The 24,198-nt window shown below is 47.6% G+C and overlaps 2 protein-coding genes across 2 annotated transcripts; both read left to right on the plus strand.

Moving 5' to 3' along the window:
- Positions 1-1,091: 1,091 nt before the first annotated feature.
- On the plus strand, positions 1,092-7,475 carry LOC127059892 (alanine and glycine-rich protein-like). The gene is made up of 2 exons (XM_050977843.1): positions 1,092-1,143; positions 7,015-7,475. The coding sequence occupies exons 1-2, from the start codon at positions 1,092-1,094 to the stop codon at positions 7,473-7,475; spliced, it is 513 nt and encodes a 170-aa protein (XP_050833800.1).
- Positions 7,476-21,820: 14,345 nt separating this feature from the next.
- Positions 21,821-23,022, plus strand: LOC103815706 (G-protein coupled receptor 35-like). The gene has a single exon (XM_009089525.4). It carries the CDS (start codon positions 21,821-21,823, stop codon positions 22,748-22,750), a length of 930 nt encoding a protein of 309 aa, XP_009087773.1. The 3' UTR covers positions 22,751-23,022.
- The last annotated feature ends 1,176 nt before the right edge of the window (positions 23,023-24,198 follow it).

Consider the following 24,198-nt stretch of genomic DNA (forward strand, 5'->3'; position numbering starts at 1 on the left):
ATCCCACCCTCCAGTATGGAGAGAACTCTCAGACATTTTAATGTATTGATGTGCTGACCCAAGAGGGAAGAAAACACTCCCCACTGTTCTACTCACAAGGTAATTTTTCTTTGTGCTTGTAAATAAAAAGTGAATTTGTCCAATTTCCTGCAGCTTGGTTCCTGTGAGCAATTAGTACTAAAATGAGAGTGTGAAGCCTGGTATCCCCCCCTTTTTTTTCTCCTTTTTTTTTTAGTTGTCCATTTTGAGGAGGAGGCAGTTCAGAGTATTTCTGCTTGTAATGACCTTCAAAGTGTTTTTTTTAAACAAAACTCCTGCACTTTGGGAAAGCTGTCTGCTTCTTGCCTTCCCTCTGGGCTGCTGAGGCGATGGACAGGGTCCAGCATGATGCTGTCATTTATCAGCATTTCTGAAGGCTAAGAATGTAACTGGGCAGGGTAGCTCAAGAGCTCAGTCACCTGAAACTCTGCACTTTAGATAAAAAATAAGGCTGGAAAAACAGACCCTTCACCAACTTTGCTGCCCTCCCCTAGACATGCCCTTCAATATCTTTCATGGAGCAAGGGGCTCAGAACCGGGCACAGGATTTGAGGTGCATCCATCCAGGTAGTTTTTAATGCAGTGAAGAATGTGCCTATCCAAGCTGTGGGCTACCAGTTTTCCCAGGAGAATGCTGTGGGGTGTTTCAGACCCTGAAAATGTGTCAAGAAGTCGTTTTGATAATGCAAAATTGGTTTGATCACCTGGAAGATTGTATCATTTACAATTTGTTGTGGCAAAAGGACTTGCCAACTCCTTTGGGGGAAAGCAGGTCTGTCTCCTTGATCATCTGGGAACTTGGCTGGAATTGCACAGCTGCTGGTGAAACTGGTTTATCCCCTGGAAAAAAAAAAAAAAAAAAAAGGAATTGCCTAATCTCGGATGTGGAATCCGAAGCGATTTAGTGACGTTTCCCTCGATTTTAGCAACGGCCACAAGATGGCACAGGGCCGCTCCGAGTGGGATGGGACTTGGATCCCTGGGGAAAATGGTTTCCAAGGTGCCTGGAGCAGTGGCTTGGCTGGGCGCTGGAAATGAGCCGCGGGCACACGATGCCCTCAAGCCACGTGTGCGACAGCCGGACCCAGGGTGGCCTTGGCACCGGTGTGGCCTTGCTCTGCCAGAGCAGCTTGGTGCTGGGGCTCCGGGAGAAGGTGATCTCCAGATAAACAAACACCTTGTCCAGTGACTCAGCTCCCACCGGCCTGGGTGAATTCCCTGCCGGGCTGGGTGAATTCCCTGCTGGCTATTGTTATAAATAAGAAGCTTGACTATGCCAATATTCAAGCAGCAATCAATTTATTAATTAATATGGTAAACTATGAGCAACACAGCGCTGGGTACAGTGGGGGAAGTTTTCCCTCCAACTGCACACCAATAGTAGAGGCTTACAGGTATTTATAGGGGTGCTCATAAGCTTTCTCAGCAGTCTCTATTCCCAATTTTTACTCATCAATACTTTCTATTCCCAATTTTTACATCACAATTCTATACACTGTTGTGATCTCAGGATGTGTCCCAAAAAGGAGGGTCCCCAGATGGTGGTAGTAGTTTCTGAAATATTGGTCCTGGTTTCTGCAAGAATAAAGACAAATCCCATCTGATGGAGTCCAGCTCCCCAGATGTGGGTCCACCTTTTTAATTACAAGGACTATAAATCTCATAACAGTGATGTCCAGCTTTCCTTGGTTGAAATTAAAAATCCTTGAGATGATGTTCATCTTCCTTTCTCAAGCTGTTTTTTTCTCTGTTTTGTTAAGGTGTGAGATAAGCAAATTTTCTTCATATATATTCCAAAGCTATAGTTTCAAGGATACAAGCAATATTCTAAAATTATACTTCAAAAGGGTTATTATTGCATATTTTCTTTATATATATTCCAAAGCTATAGTTTCAAGGATACAAGCAGTATTCTAAAATTATACTTCAAATGGGTTATTATTGCAGCACTCTTTAAGACCTGACTACAAGCAAAAAGCAACATCCTTAAGGCTTTAATTCCAATGCTCCTAAATCAGCCAAGGTTAATTGCAAGCTAAGGATAGGTTCAAAGGCTTTCTTCCATGCTTTACTTTCCTCAGTTATTATTAGAATTCACAGCTGTCCCATGGTCGGCCTCCACACATATCACAATCACAAATACACACATGGCCTGGATGTACCTGACACCAAACATAGCTTTGTATTCCACACTATCGAGTGTCAGTGTCCAGCCAGCATCCAAACTCATTTCCCACACAAATATTTCCATAATGGCTGGAAAGGGGCAGCAAAGAGACACGGATAATTCCCTCTGGCTCACAGCACTCCATGGGTTGTGCTGTCCTGTAAATCCCTTGTCCCGATGTGGAAATCCCACCAGCCACAGCCTCCAATGGCACTGAAGTCAACACCATGGTGGCAAATTATCTTTTCTCTCCTACTAATGATAAGACAAGTAATAATCCTCCTACAGGACTAATTACAGCCACAGAAACTGTGGTAATGAAAAGAGCTCTCTTTGCTAGCTTTCGAAAAGTTACGATTTACATGAACTAAGAGGCTTATGTAAATAATTATTTTGTACATGGCTGTCTGTGGCCCCATCTATTCTGATCTCAGTAAATCAGGGTGTAATTAATCACAGAGGATTAAATGTTACAGGACAAAGACTGGAAAATTCAGTAGAAGCAAAACTCTGTTGGTTTTGACTCAAAATAAGATTGGGTTACCTGTCCCAAAGGATGTGACAGCTCTGCTTCCTACTGCTGGCTCCTCTTTCTGCTCTCAGTAATCAGTGTAATTCTTTTTCAAGTTTTGGGGTTGTGTTTTTTATTTCTTAAAGATTCTTAAAAAACAAATTAGAGATCTTTATAAACCACCATGTCTTTGTAGGGTTGTAAGCCCCAGAGTGTCTCAGAGATGTACCAGCTCTGAACTGCAGGCTTGGCTCTCCCAGCCTGGATCACGCTGCTGACACAGGGATTCAGATCTCTCTGCTGTTCTTGTGGTGTTTATTAGTGCAGGCCTGTGGTCTGTGCTCCTCTCCAGCCTTTCAGCTTCCCCCAAAGATGGGGTGTGGTGGAGCAGGTGAGCACAGTGCTGGGGTCCTTGTGGAGCCAGGAGACCTGAGGGGTAGCATGGTCCTCCATGCCAGGGGAGAGGTCTGTGTGTCTCAGAGAACCTGGAAATTAAATATAATAGGCATCAAACTGTAAAAAAATATTTTAATTTAGCACTGGGGGCAAATAGCAAAAAGGCAAAGAAAAAAACAAAATAAATGTATAGCTTGGGATGCTGAAGTCAGTAATGGCTGTGTGAAAGACAGCTTGGTACAGAAACAGGGCATCCCCTGTGTGAAAATCTCCAGAGAAATAAGGGAAGGGCTTTGGCTCATTGGAGCTGTCACTGGCCTCGTTCCTCTCCCTTTGGCCCAGGCAGGTGGGTGTATGAGAAATAGCTACTCACTTTTCATAGTTTAGAAAGGTTTATTAAACCTTATCAAAAACACAACAGAAGACTGAATAAAGAAAAAAGGTTACAGTGCTGGGAGCAAAGGATTTTCCCTGCCATTTGCTGAGCCCCCTCACAATGGAGGTTTTCCCTTTTTAACCCTTTAACCCCTCCCAAAGTTCTGTCCATTAAGCCCTTCTTCGCTGTCCAGTGGTGGAGATCTCTTCCTCAAATCCTGACTGGAGCTCAGGTGTTCCCTAGTGACAGCCAGCCCTCCCAGCTGTCCCTTGATAACCACGTGAGAGGGTACAACATAACTGTAAATCTATAAAACTTTGCTTAGCCTATACACATGATATTTGTCTGTTAATTGTGAGAGTCAATCATTGCATTACTCATCTGTCACAGGGTGCATGGCAGGTAAAGCTCCTGGAGCAGAGCTCAAAGGCTACAGAGCTGTTATGAAGCAGAGCCTCTACTCACAGCAGAGAAGAAATACAAGAAAAACAAACAAACAAACAAAAAAAAAAAAAAAGGAGAAAATAAGATTTAACCCTTTGAGACAGCAACACTTCTGAACAGATGTGTCAGTGACCAATTTCCTAGGATACATTTCTCACAGCAGGAGCTGTGAGGCATAAGCATACAAGCACTACTTGCCCTATGCTGGATCACAAAAAGTGGCTGTCAAGGAAAAGATAGATAATAAGCTTTGGAAACAAGGAAAAAGCTTAATGACTTTTTCTTATCTTTCTTTTCAAGGCCTATTAAGGCTCCTGGGATGTGCTAAAAGCCAGAGAGGTCCCTGTGCTCTGCACGTTAACAGAAATTCCCAGAACTTTTCTTTTCCTTTTCCTTTTCCTTTTCCTTTTCCTTTTCCTTTTCCTTTTCCTTTTCCTTTTCCTTTTCCTTTTCCTTTTCCTTTTCCTTTTCCTTTCTTCTTTTTTTTCCAGAATTGAGCAAGAGCAAATACAGGGGGAGTCTCTCAGCCATCAGAAGCTGCTCTGCTGCCACAGCTGGGGGTGCCCTGGTGCCCTGAGAGCAGCACAGTTGGCTCCTGACCACTGTCTGTGGAGTGACTCCCTAAAAATCCTCCCAGCTGCCAGCTACACGAGGTTTAGTACTTTACCAGACCCACCACTCACCTCTGCACTCCTGGCTGAAAAACCCAGGTGAACAAGCTGAGCCTGGTGTCAGCTGCCCCTGTCCCCTCTGAAGGGTGTACAAGTGCCACAGCAAAAGCCATGAGGGAGGGGATGAACAACCAGGGTGTCCTGGGGCACTCAGGTGCACACAGCCAGACCCCCAGAATAATTCTGGACCTCCTGAATTATTCAGCTTTGTTTTGTTCAGCTGCAAGTATTTATAATGTCCTCAGTAGCTCTGGGTAAGTGATGTCCCAGTCACAGGTCCCTGTTGCACCATGGGTCCTGCGGTCACCAGAGCAGCCTGAATTTGAGATGTCACCCTCACTGCTCTCTAAATAACCAGCTCAAATGGTCAAAACAGAAGCCTGAATTATGCCACAGCTTGGTGTTATTCACACCTGATTCTTGTGGTATTGAGGGGCTTTCTGCCAGAGAGACCTTAACACCACAAATGAACCCATTTCCTCTCCTTGCCTGCATTAAAAATAATTTGAGCATCAGTTTTCCCAGCCAAATTTAGCACACTAACTGAAGGTACCAAAGCTGATGTTCAGCAGGGACCCAGCCCAGCAGACACAGCACTGCTCACAGGGGCTGCTTGGGCTGTGTTTTGACTTACCTTGGTGATGCCAGTGTCTTCAGAAGTTGTTTCAGACAGGAATTACTTTCCTGTTTCAGGCAGGAATTATGTAGGTGGAGCACCTAAAAGCAGCCTGGACCATGTTTAGGACTTGAGGTGCTCCTGCACTGGAACTGGGGCCTGCCTCCCAGGGATGGGATCTTTCCCTGGATGGAGGCTTGAGGCTGTGAGAGCAGCATGTGCTCAAATGTCAAGAGGAAATATCATTGTCACGAAGATCTGCCCACACAATGTGGGGCTTATCTGAATTTTGGAGTGCAAACTTGTGGTATCGTCCACAAGGGTTCCAGGATGAGGGAAGAGACGAGAAAGTTGACTCCATGTTTCAGAAGGCTTGGTTTATTATTATATGATAGATAATATATTAAAACTATACTAAAAGAATAGAAGAAAGGATTTCACTAGAAGGCTAAGCTAAGAATAGAAAAGAAATGAATAACAAAGGCTTGTCTCTGACCGAGACCGTCTGGCCAGGTGATCTGTGATTGGCCCTTAATTGGAAACAGCCAGATGAGACCAATCACAGATTCCCCCTGTTGCATTCCACAGCAGCAGATAAGAATTGTTTACAGTTTGTTCCTGAGGCCTCTCAGCTTCTCAGGAGGGGAAAAATCCTAAGGAAAGGATTTTTCATAAAACATGTTGGTGACATCTCACCCTTTTTATTTTAAATAAATTAAAAAGAAAAGTGTTTGCAATTTCATATGCAGGGCCATGCAGAGGAAAGAACAAACACCTGAGAGACTTAGTGTTGCCAATCAAAATATCAATCAAATGCTGGTGTGGAACCATCAGGGAAATTCTCCACCTGCAAAACACCAAATTCCATCACATCACCAAAACAATCTTAAGATATAAGAAAATGCAAAAACAATGCAAAGAAAGTTCATTGCTTCAAGTCCAAACAGCTGAGTTTCAGGAAAAAGTCCAAACTGAAGATGTTCCTTTTTGACATCGCTGAAAGTCCCTTTTGGTCCTGAAACAGGCTTGCAAAATTTTCTGAGCTGCTAGCTCTTTCAACTCTTTTTTTTTTTTTTTTTTTTTTTTTCGAAAGAGCAGCAGCAGAGAGGGGCCACTGAGGCCCTGTGGGGGCCCAGGCCCTTGTGGAAGGAACAGGGATCCCAGACCCGGCTCAAAGAACGGTGGCCCAGATCCTGACGGGGGGAAGCAAAGCCCCCAAACCCAAGAGGCGCTGGCCGGGCGGAGGCCCTGGCCAAGGGAACCGAGCCAAACGGCCCAGACCCAGCCCGCGGAGCGGGCTCTGTGTTCTCTCAATCCGGGACACAGCTGCCGATACCTGGGCAGCACGAGTGACCGAACGTTTCATCCCCTCTGAACCGGTGCAGACCAGCAGCTGGGGAAGAGAAGCTTTCCCAGGGATCATCACCCCAGATCTGGGGGTGCTTTTTCCCCAGAGCAAGTGAGCGATGCTCACTTTCCACTGTTTCTCCTGCCTCTGCAACGCAAATGCAAAAGGTGTTCCCTCTTTCTGCCCCTCGGTACCACCCCCTGCGGGCTGGGGACCAGAGGCAGAAGGCTCAGGAGCCACCTCCCCCACGCCGCTGGGGCGCGCAGGGGGAGTCAGGCATTCCAACCCCCAGCGGGAACCTCCAAACCAAACCCGAGTCGGCCCGCAAAAAACACTGAGTTTGAAAGCAGGCAGACGGGCTGAGCCCGCAATCAGCTGTCGAGCCACAACTCCCCCACGGAGGGGCAGGCCGGAATCCCCTTCCCCTGTCCCAGCTTCCCCTGCAGGGGCAGCCTCGGGACAGCCCAAAAAGCTCAGGGGGGAATCCAGGCTGATCGCAGGGGCCGCAGTGGCCGCCACAGGGAGCGGCCGGGCCACGGACGGCTCCGATGATGGTTCCGCTTGGTGGTTCTCAACCTCAGCCTCCTCCACTGGCGTGGCAGCCGAAGGCGAGGCCGCCGCTGTCGGAGCCCTCACGGGCTCTGCTGGAGGGTCAGACACGGGAGGGACTGGCGCGGGCGGCGTGGGATCGACCTCCGCCGGCACCGCTGCGAACGCAATTGCCGGCTGCGATGCAGAAGGAAAAGGGACAGGGGCTGCAGGTCCCAACTCCGGGACGGGCTGCCGTCGATCATCGCTGCTGTCGAGTGTGTCGCCGAGCAACTCGGGCAAAGCCATGGGAGGCGGTGCTTCTGCCACGGGAATGCCGACAAACTCTGCTGGAAGCGATGGGTCCGGTCCGGGCTGAGGCGGGGCCGCGGGAGGAGCCGCGGGGACTGGCACCTCCCACGGGGCGGGCTGGGGTGGGGCCTGTGGCTCCGGCTCGGGCAGCGGAGTCAACTTACCTCCCCCCCTGAGAGCAGCGAGGCGGGGCAAGCGGTTCCATCGGAGCATGCTCCAAAGGCGCAGAAAAAAACTTTTCTTCTGCTGCGGGCAAAGCTTCGTCCCCCCGCCTTCAGGGGGGCTGGGAACCTGCAGGCCGTGGTTTTGCTCAGGTTCCTCTCCTGCCAGCTCCAGCGAGAAGGGAGACATACCTCGGCAATTCGCAATCCACTGATATGCAGATGCTTTCCATTTCAAAACTGGGAAGAGAGTTTTGAATGACGGATAAATCCGAGGAAATCCAAGTCCCCGGTAAAAAAAATCTCGGATAATCAATTCCATGCATTCCGAAACGTATGAATCAAAGGCATAGAGCACATCATCGAAAAAGCCATGGTGCTTTGCCCACTGGAAAAACTCATAGAAATGTGTCTTCAGCATAGGAATTCTGTCCTCATGACCCCATTTTTGCCAGAGGCCGATAAGTTTCTCCTCTGAGGGAGAGAATGGAACCTCTGCCTCCGTAGGCACCCTTGTCTACATCCGAATCTGCCTTGCACGAAGGGAAGCATTTTCAGCAAGGGAAGAGTAAACAGTACCTTGTGACAGTGTCCTCTGGGCTTCAGCAGGCTGCTCTGTGCTGCGAAGACTCCCGGACATCTTGTCTCGGAGACTTTTCAAAAGGTTCTCTCTGTGGCCAGCCTTGGCTGTGAACTCTGTCCAATTTCAGGATCTTTGGCTCTTCAGCTCCTGGCTAGAAGCCACTTCTGTGGCCACTTGTGTAGGTGACCATCGATGCCAAACACTCGGGGTTTACCCAAATATAGCAATGCTTCTCTGGGCTTACCAAATGAAGAATTCTTCTTCACTCAGGGTCCAGTTGTGGTGATTTCTTCACTCAAGGCACCATCTGTCAGTTCTGTCCTCGGTGTTCACCTTTTGTGGTGATGTCCCTTTTTTCACTCGGGGATCACCATTTGTGGTATCGTCCACAAGGGTCCCAGGATGAGGGAAGAGACGAGAAATGTTGACTCCATGTTTCAGAAGGCTTGATTTATTATTATATGATAGATAATATATTAAAACTATACTAAAAGAATAGAGGAAAGGATTTCACTAGAAGGCTAAGCTAAGAATAGAAAAGGAATGAATAACAAAGGCTTGTCTCTGACCGAGACCGTCTGACCAGGTGATCTGTGATTGGCCCTTAATTGGAAACAGCCAGATGAGACCAATCACAGATTCCCCCTGTTGCATTCCACAGCAGCAGATAAGAATTGTTTACATTTGTTCCTGAGGCCTCTCAGCTTCTCAGGAGGGGAAAAATCCTAAGGAAAGGATTTTTCATAAAACATGTTGGTGACACAAACTCTTGCACTTCCGAAGTGTCTTATGTGGAAATGATGCTACAAAGTTAAAAACTCACCTTTAGACACCTAGTTCAGACACCATTTCCCCCTGACTATAACCTTCTGGTCACCTCGGGTGCTATAGCATCCAGCAGGGTGATAAGAAAAACAGTATTAAATCCTGGCAGAGCCACTGCAAATTGGCTGTGAGAAAAAAGGAGATTGATCTCTGTTTAGAAGAAAAGCAACACAGTGATCTGCAATCAGGAAAGTAAATCAAGCCGAGATTTCCTGAGATAAAAGGCTTACAGTGAAATTGATGTAACCAAATGGAAGGGAAAGGAGGAACCATGACTGGTTTAATTAAACACGTTAGCAAGGTAAGCAAATAATTTCTTCCTTGCTCCCTCTTTCTTTCCATGAGAGGATGTGGCTTTGCTTGAATTTACCAGTCCTGGGTATTTCTATTTAAGGATCCACATCTGCCTGGCTGATAAATTGTCACTGAGGGTTTATGTTGGTGTGAGGAATCAGAACACAGCCATGGGGCAGCAGCTCACAGAGGTGGGGGTGTGAGGGCAGGAAGGCTTGGGCAGGGTGGGTGCTGGAGGTGCCTGGCCCAGCTCCCCATCCCGCTGTGCCCAGAGCCCCCTGTCACTGTCATATTCTCTGGAAAAATCCCTCACCCAGGATTTCTCTCCTGGGAAGCTGAGAAGCCTCAGAGAAAAAGGAAAACAATATTATCTCATTTGCTTCTCCTGTGTTTTGCTGCTTTGGAATATGGTTGGAGATTGTTTATCCGACATGTGAATTGTTTTGGTTCAGCCCAGCTGTGTCAGGGCTCTGGAGAAAGTCACGAGTTTTTCATTAGTATCTTGTTAAGACTTCTGTCTGTATCCTTTCTCTATTCTTTAGTATAGTTTGGTATAGTATTCTTTGATATAATATATATCATAAAATAATAAATTAGCCTTCTCAGAACATGGAGTCAGTTTCATTCCTTCCTGCCACGGGGGACCCCAGAAAATGCCACAGCCCCCCTCTCTCCTCAGCCCAGTTTATTCACTGCTCCAGCCCCTCAGCACAGGGGACAGGAAGGAAATTCCCCCTGTGTGCTGGTGGGGATCTCCCTGAACACGCACAGGGTTGAGGTGGGCAGCTGTGTGCTCACAGCCTGCAGGACCAGCACCCTCCTTCACTGGCACTGAAGGGTTCAGCTTTCATCACCCTTCAGTGGCATTGAAGGGTTAATAGGAACAGCCTTTAGGCACCCCAGGACTTCAACAAACAGACAGAGAACTCTGTCACTTTGTAGCAACCTGGGAAATTGCTTTCAAATGTAATGGAAATGAGTCATGGAAGTGCCTGTGCCTGCAAGTTTTTTAAACCTAGGGGTGTCACCACATTTCTCTTCACAGAGAAAAGCAAGGCACAATTCTTCCCAAGAATATTTCTGGGTTTCACATTCTCTGAACCTCAGAGAAAGGAAAAACAATTCTTATCTTATTTGCTGTGCCTGTGTTTGTGCCAAACTAGAATGCAATATGGAGATTGTTTACCAGTGATGGTGTTTTGGTTCCTTGGCCTGTCAGGGCCAGGTGTGTGTGTGGGTTGGGACTGTTGGGTGACAGTCACGAGATTCTGTGCAGTGTGTGCAGTTGAGTGCTTGGCAGATTCAGTTTAGATGTAATATAATATAGTTTGATATAGTATAGAATAATATAGTATAATAAAGTAATTAATTGGCCTGCTGATATCAATGGAGTTCTTCTCATCATTCCTTCCCTCATCAGGGCATTTCCCTGCAGACCATGTAGGGGTCTAGGAGGCAAACAATCAACACCACATCTCATTTGTGTCCTATGCCTTCTGGTAATACCAGCAGAAGAGGCTGATTTTCCCCTGACCTTTTAATTCAGGGAGGAAAGGAGAACTACCAGGTGAGGGTTTCCTCTGTGTGTGGGACACACTGTACTGTGCTCAAGCCATGGTGAATAGAGTCACTGACATGTCAGTTGAAATGCCAAAAAGATACTGATGCAGTGAGAGAAATCATGCACATTTTAGGGGCTGCTGGGATGAAGCAATAGCCTGAAGTCACATAAGCAACTTAGAGCAGCACTCGTGTCCCCAGAGGCTCCTGCCCAGTGTGGCCCAAGGGGTCACAGCCTGCTCTCACTGCATTGGAGGTGACTTTGGGCAGTGCATTTCAGGCAGCACCAGCAGCAGATTGGCTCAGGAGCCTCAGGGTGCAGGTGGGGCTTTCTCAGGGCCTGCTCTGTGGGCAGCTGTGGGGACGTGCACAGAAGATGGAAACTCCCAGCAAGTAACCCCAAAACGTTTTCTCTCAGGTGGGGAGCACTGGTGTGCTGGGAGAGGGGCTTGTGGGAAATGGAAAGGTAGAAACTTCCACAGACACAGGAGGGTTTGATCTGCAGCCTTGGGAGAAGCTTGGATTGATGTAAAACTAAAGTACAAAGACATTAAGCAGAAAAATCATAAACTGAAGTTTCTATAGTGGTAAGTAAGAGTATGCCTTAAGTGAGAAACTGCATTGATAAAGTGGTGAAGAGTTTATAGTGCAGTAATGTAGTTGTATAGAGCAAGGTAAGAGTTTAGATGTTCTAATAGTAGCATTTGTGATAATAGCTCATTGGATAACAGGATTGCAGTGCAGTAGAAGTGAGTAAAGGAGATAGGTTAGAAAAGCAAAATAAACCCTGTGGCAACTGTCCATTGGATCAGAAAGTTCTGTATTGCCTTGTAATGAAGAACTTGTGACTACTTTGAGCTATGGCTGACTGCTTCCTTCTCTAAAATCTCACATCCTCTAAGACTGATGTTTATCTGAGCACTAAATTGTTCTCAGCCCCAAAATAGTCCCATCCCTTCCTTAAAAGCAGCCACAGTGATAAGGGCTCGGTGCTCTAACCCATCCCAGGGCTCTGGAAGCAGCTGCACAAGTTGATGCCATCACTGTGCTCCAGTGTTCTGCTGGACAAGCAGGTCAGGAGATACCTGTGCTGCTTCTTAAGGACAACCTCCCACAGGAGGTCTTTACTTCTCCAAAACAACCAATACTGTGAAAAATCAGTATTTTAAAGCACTGAAAGTATTTCAGCCATTGAAGCTAGGGAGAGATAAAAGGCAGGGACCCAGATAAGGGTAAGGGGGCTGCTGTCACTATTGCAGCCACAAAGCTTGGGCAGGTTCAAGTGTCCCTGACCAGCACCAAGGGAAGCCCTGCCCTAAACAGCAAGAAGGTGAAGGGTTGTTTATGTGTAGGCTCAGGGTATCAGTGACACCTGGAATCTGCACTGTGGTCAGATATTTGCACAAAGGGGCTGTGGGGAAATTTGCTGCCTGCTGAGTCACAGGCTGTGGTGATAAAGGTTATCACCCAGGAGAAAAGTACTGGAGCAAAGCAGACATAGACCCAGCCACCAAGTGAACTTGGCAGTGAAATAGGATCCAGCACAGCTTTATGGGGCTCTTGTTTTCCCTTCCTCACATTCTGCACAGCTCCTCCTCACTCACTGCTGGGAAGGTGAGCAGCCATTGCCACCACATGGGGTCTTTTTGGGCCAATTTTCCCACCCAGTTTTTGGTGTTTTGTTTTCCTAGACAGCAGGGAGGTCTGGAAGTGCTGGCAGAGCTGTCAGTGTTGTCAGGTTCTGGGCAAAAGGGTGTGTCTGGCACAAGGCCAGGGGGGTGGAAGTGTCGTGCTATGTCAATTTCTTACTTTTGATGAGTGGCTGGATAACAGAGTGTTTAATTAAGAGTGAAAATGCCTTGGTGTAAATCAGTGGCTCTCCATGGGTGCACAGCTGGACATGTGTTTTAACCATGAGATGCTGAAAGCTAAGATTTCCAAGCTCAAAATTAAATTCCAGTGTCAGAGGCTGGAGCTGACCTTAAAAACCACATTTTCCCTGCTTCCTGTCCGTGCAAGTGAGAAATATGCACATCTCACAAACATGTTCTTCAGCCAAGTTCAGGTTCTTTGTTCTTCTGTTTTATTCTCTGAGTGTGTCAGCACAGCCCTGCAAAGGGGAAAGGTTAAGATAGATATATTTTTAATGGATATTTATGGATATGCTTATATGCCTCCCTAGCCTGAAAAGCAAAGGAAACATAACCAGCTTACTGTTTTACTCCACAAGGCAGCCCTGCTAAGGTTATCACTCCATCCCATCACTGACACTTCACATTTTCTACAACTGCACAGGCATATCTGTGGCTCATACCACCCAGCAGGATCAGGGTGGTGTCATTGCTCTCAGCCCTGTCATGTCACCATCATATTTTCTGAAAAATCCCCTTGCCCAGGATTCTTCTCCCAGGAAGCTGAGAAGCCTCAGAGAAAAAGGAAAACAATATTATCTCATTTGCTTCTCCTGTGTTTTGCTGCTTTGGAATGTGGTTTGGAGATTGTTTATCCAACAGATGTTTGTTTGATTGGTTTCATGTGAATTGTTTTATCTTTATGACCAATCACAGCCAGCTGTGTTGGACTCTGGAAAGAGTCACGAGATTCATTATCTTTCTTTGTAGCCTTCTGTAAGTATCCTCTCTCTATTCTTTAGTATAGTTTTAGTATAGCATTCTATAATATGATATGATATGAAATTATATGATGAATAGAATAGAATAGAATAGAATAGAATAGAATAGAATAGAATAGAATAGAATAGAATAGAATAGAATAGAATGATATAATAACATAAAATAATAAATTAGCCTTCTAAGAACATGGAGTCAGATTCATCATTTCCTTCCTGCCACGGGGCACCCCAAAAATACCAAACTGTCACTCCAAGGGCACAATGTTATTATGCTGGTGCTCTGTAGCTTGCACAGAAAGGCAAAACCCATTTGTCATTATCAGCTGGTTGCCCTCTGTCCCCAGTGCTTTGGTGTTATTGACAGATCTTGTCAAAATCACTATTCCTGAACTTTAATAAATGGAAATTTTAATCAATTTCCATTTATTAAAGTTATTATTAAACTGTATTTCTAAATTTGCATTCAGTTTCAGGAAACGGAAACAGTCTGATGTAAGAGGGAATTTTTGGTACAGACTCATCATCACCTTTCCAAATGAGGTGAGACCAACTTGAATCTAATTTATCACTTCTCCTTTGCCAGGTTATTTCTAGTTCTTAACTGATGGGGTAATTTTCCTTCTGAAAAGTGGATGTTTATGGAGCACTCTCCCTCCCCATACCCTCTGAATGGCTGCCCTTTCCCCTGCAGCAAAATTTCCCAGTTTAAAAACCTCTGAGCTAAACTGCTCATTCTCATCCACATTTTTGAAAAAACAAATGGAATGGGGTTTAGAAGGCAAGTGGAAAAATAAACAGGAGGAAGAAGGGTGATTAATCTAGTGATTTTTGGGAACACTTTTATTTCAGGAAACCATACTCATATTTCAGCATGGCCTGTGCTAGTAATACCTAGAGGATTGAGAGCAAAGCACTTCTATAGGCAAAGTCCAAAAGTATAAGCAAAAGCCCCTAACACTCATAAGTACTACATTGCAGGAGAGATGCTTCTCCAGGCTGAAAGTGCCTCTGTCCAAATGCAGAAATGGGGAGGACAAGTACAGGCAAATTACAGACTTCTGGTGAAAGCCAAGGATAAATTGATTTGCTCTTCTGGGACTAGACAAGGTCAGAGCATGGGTTAAAATTACCAGACCTACTTCCACTCTCCTCTCTTGCTTCCCATTAGCAAACCCCATTTTTTTCTTTTTATTCTTTTTTTTTTTCTTTTTAGTGTTTTGTGGTTGAGGGAGAGTGACAAAAAAAATCTGGTGGAGCTCCTGAAGCATTAGTGGTCTCCACTCAAACACAGGCACTCAGAAACAAAATGATTCTTGGAGAGGGAGAGAGGGAAAGAGAGAGCAAAAGGGAGTTTTTCATCTCAGGAAATCAATTATGTGAGTCTTTATCATTAACATAACCAGTCTGGATAGGCTGGAGTGCATCCTAAAGAGCACTGAGGGTTTGGTCCATTATGGCCTGGTCATCTATAAAATAATTCCAAACCTGTGAGATGTATTTGTACAGCATTGCACAGGTGGGTATTGCTGCAGCCCACACTGAATAAAGCATGGCTGGCTGTGCAAACACTGCCCATCTTTGTTTTCCTCCTTCTTGGGCATATGAATGTAAACTGTAAATAAATTAAGCTTTGAAATTGGAATATTAATCTAGGTGAAGACCTTCCAAACCCAAAGGATTGCATAACAAACTGACCTTTCAAACTGATTATACAGGAAAGAGATGTTCATGACTGAGGGAGGGGAAGGGGAAAAAAGACCAAACCAAGTTTAAGAATGTTTTTGCCTTGCTGTCATGGCAAAGCTGGTACCTTCAAAGGTTGCCCAGGCTGGCTTGTGAAGGTTTGCAGCATCCCATGTAGGTGTTGCCCCTGTTTCACACCACAACCAAACCCACTTTGTTTAGTCCTGCTTAGTACACTGTATTTTAGCAAGCACAAACAGATGTAATCTGTACCAGGTCAGCATTTTCCAGCACTGAGATTTAGTAAAAGAGGTAAAAAAGGCCAGGTGCTCGGGCAGACCCAGTATGAGCAGCCTTCTCCTGTCTTCCATAGGGGACTGAATCCTTCTGTCCAGGCTAGACACTGCTGCAGGCGGGTGCCACAGTCACAGTCTGACCTTCCCCAGTGCTGCTTGGCTGCCACCATCCCTGAGGTCCTCTGCTCCTTGTCTCTGTGTTCCCTGGCCCCTTCCAGTGGTAGAGCTCATCCATAAAGACAGTCTGGCCAGCTTGTATCCACCCCTGTCCCACATCCATGGTCTTCTCTCCCCAGCCACCTCACCCTCCTGCTTTACACCCCACTTTGGGGCTCTTTCCTAGATCACCACCTCCAAATCAGCTGGAACTCCACAGGCTGAGTTCCATCTCCTTCTCACACTGGCAGTTTTTAATCCCCACCATCAAGTGCAGCCCCTGCAGATCGTGGTGGCACAAAGTAATTTTCCAGTGCTGCTCATCTCCTCACCTTTTACAGCCAGGCCTGCAGTGAGCTGACACTCATGGTGTGCTCTTTCTTTCAACACTGGGGTGTCCCTCAAATGTCACCCTTCAGGAAAGGCAGGAAAGAGCATCCAGAGAGCTGCAGGACAGTCAGTCCCTGTGACTCCTTCAGCTGAGGAGGAATGACTCCATACCCCTGGGCAGGCTGGGGCTGACCCCTTGGAAAGCAGCCTGGCAGAGGAGAGCCTGGCTCCAGGAGGAAATGAAGCTGATGGTGAGCCAGCAGTGTGCCACAGCAGCAGGGAGAGGGAACAGCAGCTGGGGCTGCTTGGAAATGAGCAGTGCCAGCAGCTCAGGGGAGGTGAACCCTGCCCCTCTGCCCAACACTGGTGAGACTGTACCAGCACAAGAAAGACCTGGACTTACCAGAGCAGGTATAGGGAAAGGCCACAAAGACAATTAAAGGACTGGAATATCTCTTGTATGAGGAGAGGCTGAAAGAGCTGGGACTATTCAGCCAGAAGAAGTCTCTCAAGAATCTGATCCATGTGTGTAAACAGCCAGTAGCAGGGAGTAAACATTTTTTTATATTTAAACAGACCTTCTTATATTTCAGTTTGTGCCTTTTGCCTCCTGCCCTCTCCCTGACACTGCCGAGAGGGCAAGAGGCAAAAGGCACAGACTGAAATATAGGAAAGTGTGTTAAAACTTTAAAAAATTTTAGTCTCAGAATGATCAAGCACTAGAACAGGTTGCCCAGAGAATGTGTGGAGTTATCCTTCAAACTATTCAAAACCAAACTGGACATGGCCTCAGACAATGGCTCTTTTGGTGGAAGGAGGTTCCTTCCAGCCCCAGTGGTTGTGAACAAGGCCATCACCATGAGCTCTAACTTACAGCATCAGCCTGGGGAATGCAGCTGCAGCTACCACAGGCAAACAGCTCCCACCACCTTTGCTTTGTGGCTCTCTTCTCTCAGGTCTTTCCTGTCTCTGAACATGTGCAGTGACCATCCTGTCCCTTTTTCACACCGTGACCCAAAGAGCCACTGCAGCATTTCGTGTCCCCCTGCTTCCCTGCCCCCCTCCTCCACAGGACCTTACAAATGCCAGATGCTATCCAAGGGTCTTATCAGCCTGTGGTTCTGAGATATCTGACGTGGCTCCTGCCCTGCACACTGCCTGTTCCTCCTGTGACAGGCACACCCAGGACTTTGAATGCCTGTTTGCCTCCTGAGGGCTGTGATCAGCACGCACATCTCTGTGGTTATGGGATGGCTGCAAGCTGCAGAAGCCTTGTGGTGGGGCACAGCGAGTGGGCCTTATCTTCAGGATCCTGTGCCTGGAGCTCTGCCCTGCACAGCCCTGTTTGACAGCTGTGCTGCAGCGCTTCCTTTGCCTGGTGCCACCCAGTGCTCCTGAGCCAGGCACCTGCGGGCATCTTGCCACCCTTCATTCACCTCGGCTGTGCCTGAGAGCCCAGGCTCCTGCCAGCTTCTTCCTTTCTCTCACAGCTCCCCCAGCCAGGACAGCACTCATCGTGCCGATTGAAGAGCAGCCAACCACCAATGCATCCCTCCAACTTAGCAGTGCAGCAGCTGGACAGGTGCCAAGGCTGAGTGTGCAGTGAGGCAGTCCCCACTAGCAGCTGATTACTGACACCAATTAAAGGCCCATTACTGAGGCCTTTGGGGCTTACAGCTCTGCCTGCCCCCTCCACTTCTGTTAATGCAGTTTGCAACCCATGTGAGATGCTGAGGCCTTGGTTTAGGTGCCAGTTGAAGCTTCCTGATGGTTTGGCTGTACCTGTGCTCACAGGGCTGCAGGCCAGAGCCCTAATGCTGCCCCATCACGACCCTCTCCTGCTCCATCCATGCCCCAGGCACCAAACCCGATTCAAGGCACCATTCGAGTGCAGCATTTGAGGAGGGCTGGGGAGGCTTTCCTGCACTATGTGCCAAGCTGCTCCCTGTGCCCACCTCCAGGTCCAGAGCTGTGCAAGCACAACTCAACACTCAGGTATACCTCTGGCTGCATGGGGCCATCCAGACCAGGTATTGCACCTTCCTGGCTTTACTTAGCTTAGACTTCAGCACTAGAGGGCATTTCAAATCCCCACTTGCTGAAGGTCTCTGTTAACCATAGAACACCCCCTTTCAGAAACTGCAGAGTGGTGAGGCACCAGAACTCACTGTAAAGTAGGCCACCATTGATTCGGCCAGAAGGCTGGCATTCAAAACATAACTGATGTGAAATCTGCTCTTACGCAGGAGGAGGAGGTGCTATGGAAACCCTCAAGTACCAGGGAGCTGCTGGTGCAGGCCCCTGCCCTGCACAGGCAGCCCGTGCCCAGCCCCGCTCGCCCTGCCCGGCTGTGTGGCTGCACAGAGCCCGCCTGCCCTGCCTCGAGTGGCGCCTGCTGCTGACTCTGGCACCTTAAACCTGCAGGTAACATCACTTTGTTTCCTCCTCTCTTGCTGGCTGAGAACTGCTGAGCAGGGTCCTGCTGTGCCTGGGGGAGGCAGAGGAGGCTTTGAGTGTGGCTTCTGCTGGGTAGCAAGGGCCCTGTGAGGAGTCCCTGGGGTGGGTTGTGATCTCTGAGCCTTCCAGTTTCTGTTCTTACTCCAAGGTATTCTCTGGGTACTCTACCTGGAATATCACAGCAGCTGAGAACTGGAAGTCAATTCATCCCAATATGAGCGATTCTAAGAGATTGGTTTTGGTCTAAGAGAACTCCTTTCAGCATCTATCAAAGCAGATCATGGTTAGGGTGACCACATTACAGTTTTCAAGGGATGCAGTGATAGATGAGCCTGAAAAAACACAAGTTTCAAAAAAGAAGAGAACAAACTGCTGTGCCTTAGATCCTTGCATTTGAGAGAAGTGTGAACAATAGCAGCAAGGCTGGAACAGGCAGTTTGCAGATTTCTTTATGCTATTTGGAAACAGTGAGGAAAAGCTCCTGACTTCAGTACCATGGCAGGGCCCTCACCTGGGTCTCCTCTGTCATGGGGACAGTTTGCTGCTCACTCTTTCTGCCCACGCTTCCCTCCAGCCCAGCTCCTGCCCAGGGCAGGCCAGCAGTGCTGTGAGTACATTAAAACCTCTGGGAAGCACTGCCCTGCCCAGGCCTGTTCTCACCTGAGCTGCATCTTCATTGAGTATTTGCTGGGAGCCACCCATTCCATTTGTAGGACTGTTGGTGACAGTCAGGGCTGATGCCATGGACGTGGCAGGTCTGAGGGCAGCTGATGCACAACATGCTGTGCTGTACCTGACTTCACCCCCATTTTCCTTCTTGCTCTTCCTCTGCTCAGTGCCAGCCTCCTTCTTTCACCCACCAGGGTTCCCATGCTGTCTTTAGCCACCCCACCCACCATATTCACCCTTTATTTCACCCACCACATTGACCCTTCAGCCCTTGGTGCCTGCCCTCTTTTGAGCTCTCCCACAAGGAAGGAGAAGGATTTTCCATGCAAGACTCCCCCTTCAGTGCAGCTGCTTTCCTGCTGGAAAAACACTGGATGCAGCCACCACAGTACTGCTGCAACAGCCCTGTGCCTTCAGCCTCTGCCTTGCATCTCTTCCTCCAGCCTCTCTGTTCAGGGTCTGGCAGAAGCCTCCTGCTTCTTGAGCTGCTGGAGGAAAAAAGCCCAGCCCGGGCCTTCCTCCCCAGATGGTCACCAGCTTCTGGGATGGGGGACAGCTGCTGACCAGCTCTCCCCAGCCTATGGTGGGGACAGCAGGACACCCTGCACAGCACTGGTAGCCTTATCTGTTGAGCCCCAGCCTATTGCTGGCCTTCCAGCGGCAGCAAGATGCTGTTTCACATCTGTCTCCATCCTTTTGTCACAGCTGTCTCCATCCTTTTGTCACAGCTGTAAGTTGCTGCCTAGCCCCTCTGATGCTGCAGGCATTTCATTTACCCCACATGAAGCATTTCCAGCAGCCACAGGATATGCTAGCTAGTCAAGCTGAACCTCTTTAAAGGTTTCTTTTTTTTTTTTTTTTTTTTTTTGCTCATTCTTACCCTATTAGCTTTTTGGACTGCTTTAAACCCTCTACTCATTTCGTCCATCCTCCTCTCAGCCTCTGGACTGCCCTGTGGGCTGGAGCACTTGTGAGCCCTGCTGCTGGGAACTGCACTGGGCCAGGTCTCCAGCTCCAAAGGCAGCACTGGCCAGAGCCCTTTGATGCTGCAGAGCCCAGCAGTGTGGTTTGCCTGTGCTGCACCTCTGCAGAGGCTGCTGCAGGCACTGCATCTCATGGCAGTGAAAAGAAACCTGAGCACCAGTGCAGCTGTCAGACTTCTGCCTCGTGCCATAACCAGTGACCATAAGCAGTGACAGTTCCCTGCTGCTACTGTCCAGAGTGCAGAGAGGTTTTCTTCAGGGGACAAGTGTCCCCTGCCCTGCAGGGTACAGGCAGTGAGCAGCAAGCTTCTGTTGGGAAAGCCAGGCCTGAGCATACAAGAACTGTGCAGCAGTGTCTGCTATTGCCCAAGACACTCACACATCCCTCCAGAAATTGAGTTATTTGTGTACTTTTCAGTCGCTTCAGGACTGAATTCTGATTTGCAGGCAGTGCCCTCACCCACTGGCCACAGTCTGCAATGCTGGTGGAGGCAAATAACTGTTTAACCAGGAGGAGGTGATGTCCCTTCCCAGCTCTCTGAAAGCTGTGAGATTTCACCAGATCCCTCCCCAGTTCACTCTGTAAAAAACTTACTTTACATTGAAAGTGTTTGTTTGTTTGTTTGTTTGTTTGTTTGTTTGTTTGTTTGTTTGTTTGTTTGTTTGTTTTTAAGTGAATTTAGATGCAAGCAGAAGTGACAGATACTGAGAATCACCAGTTCAGAGAATTCTTCCATGTGCTTGTCACATGAAACCACTTTACACAGGAAGGGCTCTGCTGAAAGATGATTTTATCAGCCCATGAACTCACACTCTTTACACAACTAATACTCTTGCAAAGCATCTTGCAGCTAGTGTGACAGAGGCTCAACAGCTTCTTCCCACAACACGGATTTCTGAGGGTGGCTGGCTGCCTGCCTGGAGCAGGAGCCATCTAATTCAGCCCTTAACAGCAAGCTCCTTGTTCTGCAGTGGTGTTCCCTCTTCCAGATGTGGCCTTGCTTTGCATCTGCAGACTCCTACTGTCTCCTGGAATAAATGGGCTTAAAATCAGGTTAATCCTTCCATCCCCCATTCCCCTCCTGTCATGGTGGAGAGCAGCATATCTCACTCTCTCCCTTGAGAGCAGGAATGCACTTGCTCATTCAGCTGTTTTCCTCAGCTTGGAGGAGGAGCTCCAGGTTCACAAGGCAGTGCAAAGGCTCAGAAACCTTCCCAGCTAGAGCCAGAGCATGAGGATTTCCATCAAGTGACATTTGCTATGCACTCCCACCCCTTCACCCCCAGTCTGAATCCAAAACCAGTAGAAGAGCTTTCACTCATGGGTTGTGCTGAGCTTTAATTTTTGTTGCTGCAATCCCTGCTTAGCTCAACACCAAGCTTAGGGTAATTTTACATCATCTGCACAGCCTGGCTTAAGGAATTTGTGTGCACATTGTCACAGGATGTGTTCACTACCTGTGGGGGCTGTTCTGAGTGCCATGTTGCCTCCTGCCCACACACACTTCAAGATCTCCCTATTTAATAAAGGCTGCCGTGTCCTCCTGGGAATGTACCCTGAGACACTCATAAACTGAGTGGACATAAACAAAGCTTGACAAAGGATGCCAAAAGAGGACACAGGCTGACTGAAAAAGACAGCTCTGTAAAGCTCAAATTCACATTTTTAACAAAGGACATAAGTACTTACATGTGCTTTTTTTTTACAGCTACTAAGAGGTCTTACCATGTCTTTTCCTATTTCAGGTCTCAGAACATCATACAACATCTGTAACACAGGACAATGAATGTGTCCAACAACTGCAGCACCACAGATCTAGAACCTCACCCCCATGTTCGCCTCATTGAATTAGCTCTGTACAGCCTCATTTTCTTTTTTGGAGCACTGTTTAATGTCCTTGCCTTCTGGGTGTTCTCCTGCAAGATGAAGAAGTGGACAGAAACCAGGGTCTATGTAATGAATTTAGTCTTTGCTGATTTCTCTGTCATCTGCACCTTGCCTTCCATGGTTTATTTGCTCTGGAATAAGTCAACCCGAGGGGAGCTCTGCCGGTTTACAGAGACAATGTATTTTATCAACATGTTAGTGAGCATCTACATCATTTCATTCATCTCCATTGATCGATACATTGCCATAAAGCACCCTTTGAAAGCCAGGGCCTTCAGGTCCCCATCAAAGGCTGCCCTCCTCTGTGGGCTCCTGTGGGTCCTGGTCATAGTCAGTGCCACCATCCAGCTTGGGCACAGACACACAGATATCTGCTTCCAGACCTACACCCTGCCCGCTGCTCTCAGCCTGCTGGCCATTTTCTTTGTTTTCACTCTCCCATTAGCCATCTTGATCTTCTGCTCCACAGAAGTCATCAGGAACCTCAAGAAACATCTGAACACGAATTCACCGGAGGAGAAATCGATCCATAAAGCTGTACACATTATTTATGCAAACCTGATTGTATTTCTGATATGTTTCCTGCCAGCCTGCCTCGGGCTGCTCTCCAGGTTCATCATGGAGAGTGTTGGAGCTACCTGTTTCCTGCTCTGTGTCATGAAGAACTTGTCCTCCGTGATGAGGTGCATTGCCACGTCCAACTGCTGCCTCGATAGTGTCTGCTACTACTTTGTCACCAGGGAGTTCCAGGAAGCCTTTCTACAGCCCAAAGCCAGCACTCAACAACCAGAGGCAACCCACCCCTTGCAGATAGAGACATGCTAAAGGAAAAAGTGGAACAAAAATCAACATCTGCAACATAAAGAAGAAATACAGCTTCAGGGCTACTGGGATAAGTATTGCTCTTTTTCTCTTGCAAGTTCTTAGTTAGGTTTAGAAATTTACACTCTATGTTTCCATTAAACAAATAGGTCAAAGAGATATGCAAAAGTGTGTATGTAATCAGTTGTTGTTAATGTGCCTCCATTCCACCCTCCAGCACCTACTAGTTACTGTTACACCAAGACAGGTGAGCCATGTACCTCTTTTAATTCCTTCTGCAGCTAAAATCCACTGATCCTTCTTGCCATCATGCACAAATGTTTTTATCATGTTATACTTCATTGTGTATTTCAGGTTGTTTCCATTATTAAACCAATCCAGTTGTCCCAGATTGCAAGGCAAGATGGATTCTATTTGCCATCTGTATGGCAGTTGTCTTCTATTAAGTGAGCAGTTTTCCTTATCTTTTCCACACCCACTCCTCCCTTAGGAGGGGACATCTGCTGATAACAGGCTATTGAATGTCACTGCCTGACTGATAAGAACTATATCATCCCATTGGGAGATGCTCTGCCCAGAGGGAGGAGCCAAGCATTCCTACCTGGATATAATCTGGAGATTCTGGAACACCAGCACAGCTTCTCCACCGGATTTCCCAGAGGAACAACAGCTGCCTCTTCCACTGGATCTTCAGAGGAAGACTGTACCCTTCTACAGGATCCCTGCTCCAACAGAACCACCCCTGACACTCCAGGAGGGCTGCAGCCACAATTCCAATGGGACTGCTGCCAGCACCCTGACCCACAGGGTGTCAATAGATTGTGTTCTGACTCTGGCAGTGTTGGTTCAGTTTACTGCATCGTTTGTTTTATCTTTTTATTTTCTTCCCCATTAAAGAGCTGTTATTCCTGCTCCCATATTTTTTGCCTAAGAGCCCCTTAATTTAAAATTTATAGCAATTCGGAGAGGGGGGGAGGCTCCTGCCTTCCTTAGCAGGCACCTGTCTTTCCAAACCAAGACACCAGTTCATATTTATCCCAGTCCTTTGGCAGCCTGGGCTGGGTGGCTGTTCAGATGGTTCTGGCGTATTATTAAACACATGTCCCTAGAAAACAGCCTAGGCTGTCCTGACCTCTTTCCCCTTCATCTCAACAGATCAGACGGGTGTGAAGCAACACTTCTGGTATGAAAGTAACACTTGTCCAATCCCATAAAGGCACAAAGTCCAGATTTCAGAGCCGAGCCCTCCTTCCAGGTGCCTCCAGCTGTCCTGCTGAGCCCTGGCCTGAGACAGCTCCTCAGAGCAGCCATCCCTGCAGGACTGTTCCTCCCACGCACTGAAGGCCTTTCACTGCTGCCCTGGCACTTGCCACCCTGGCACTGCCCTGCCCTGGTTTGTGCTGTGGCACCAGGCTGACCCCCAGGGCCACCACAGCTCAGGCTCAGAGCAG

The sequence above is a fragment of the Serinus canaria genome, chromosome 9 (assembly GCF_022539315.1).
Source record: "Serinus canaria isolate serCan28SL12 chromosome 9, serCan2020, whole genome shotgun sequence".
Lineage (NCBI taxonomy): Eukaryota > Metazoa > Chordata > Aves > Passeriformes > Fringillidae > Serinus > Serinus canaria.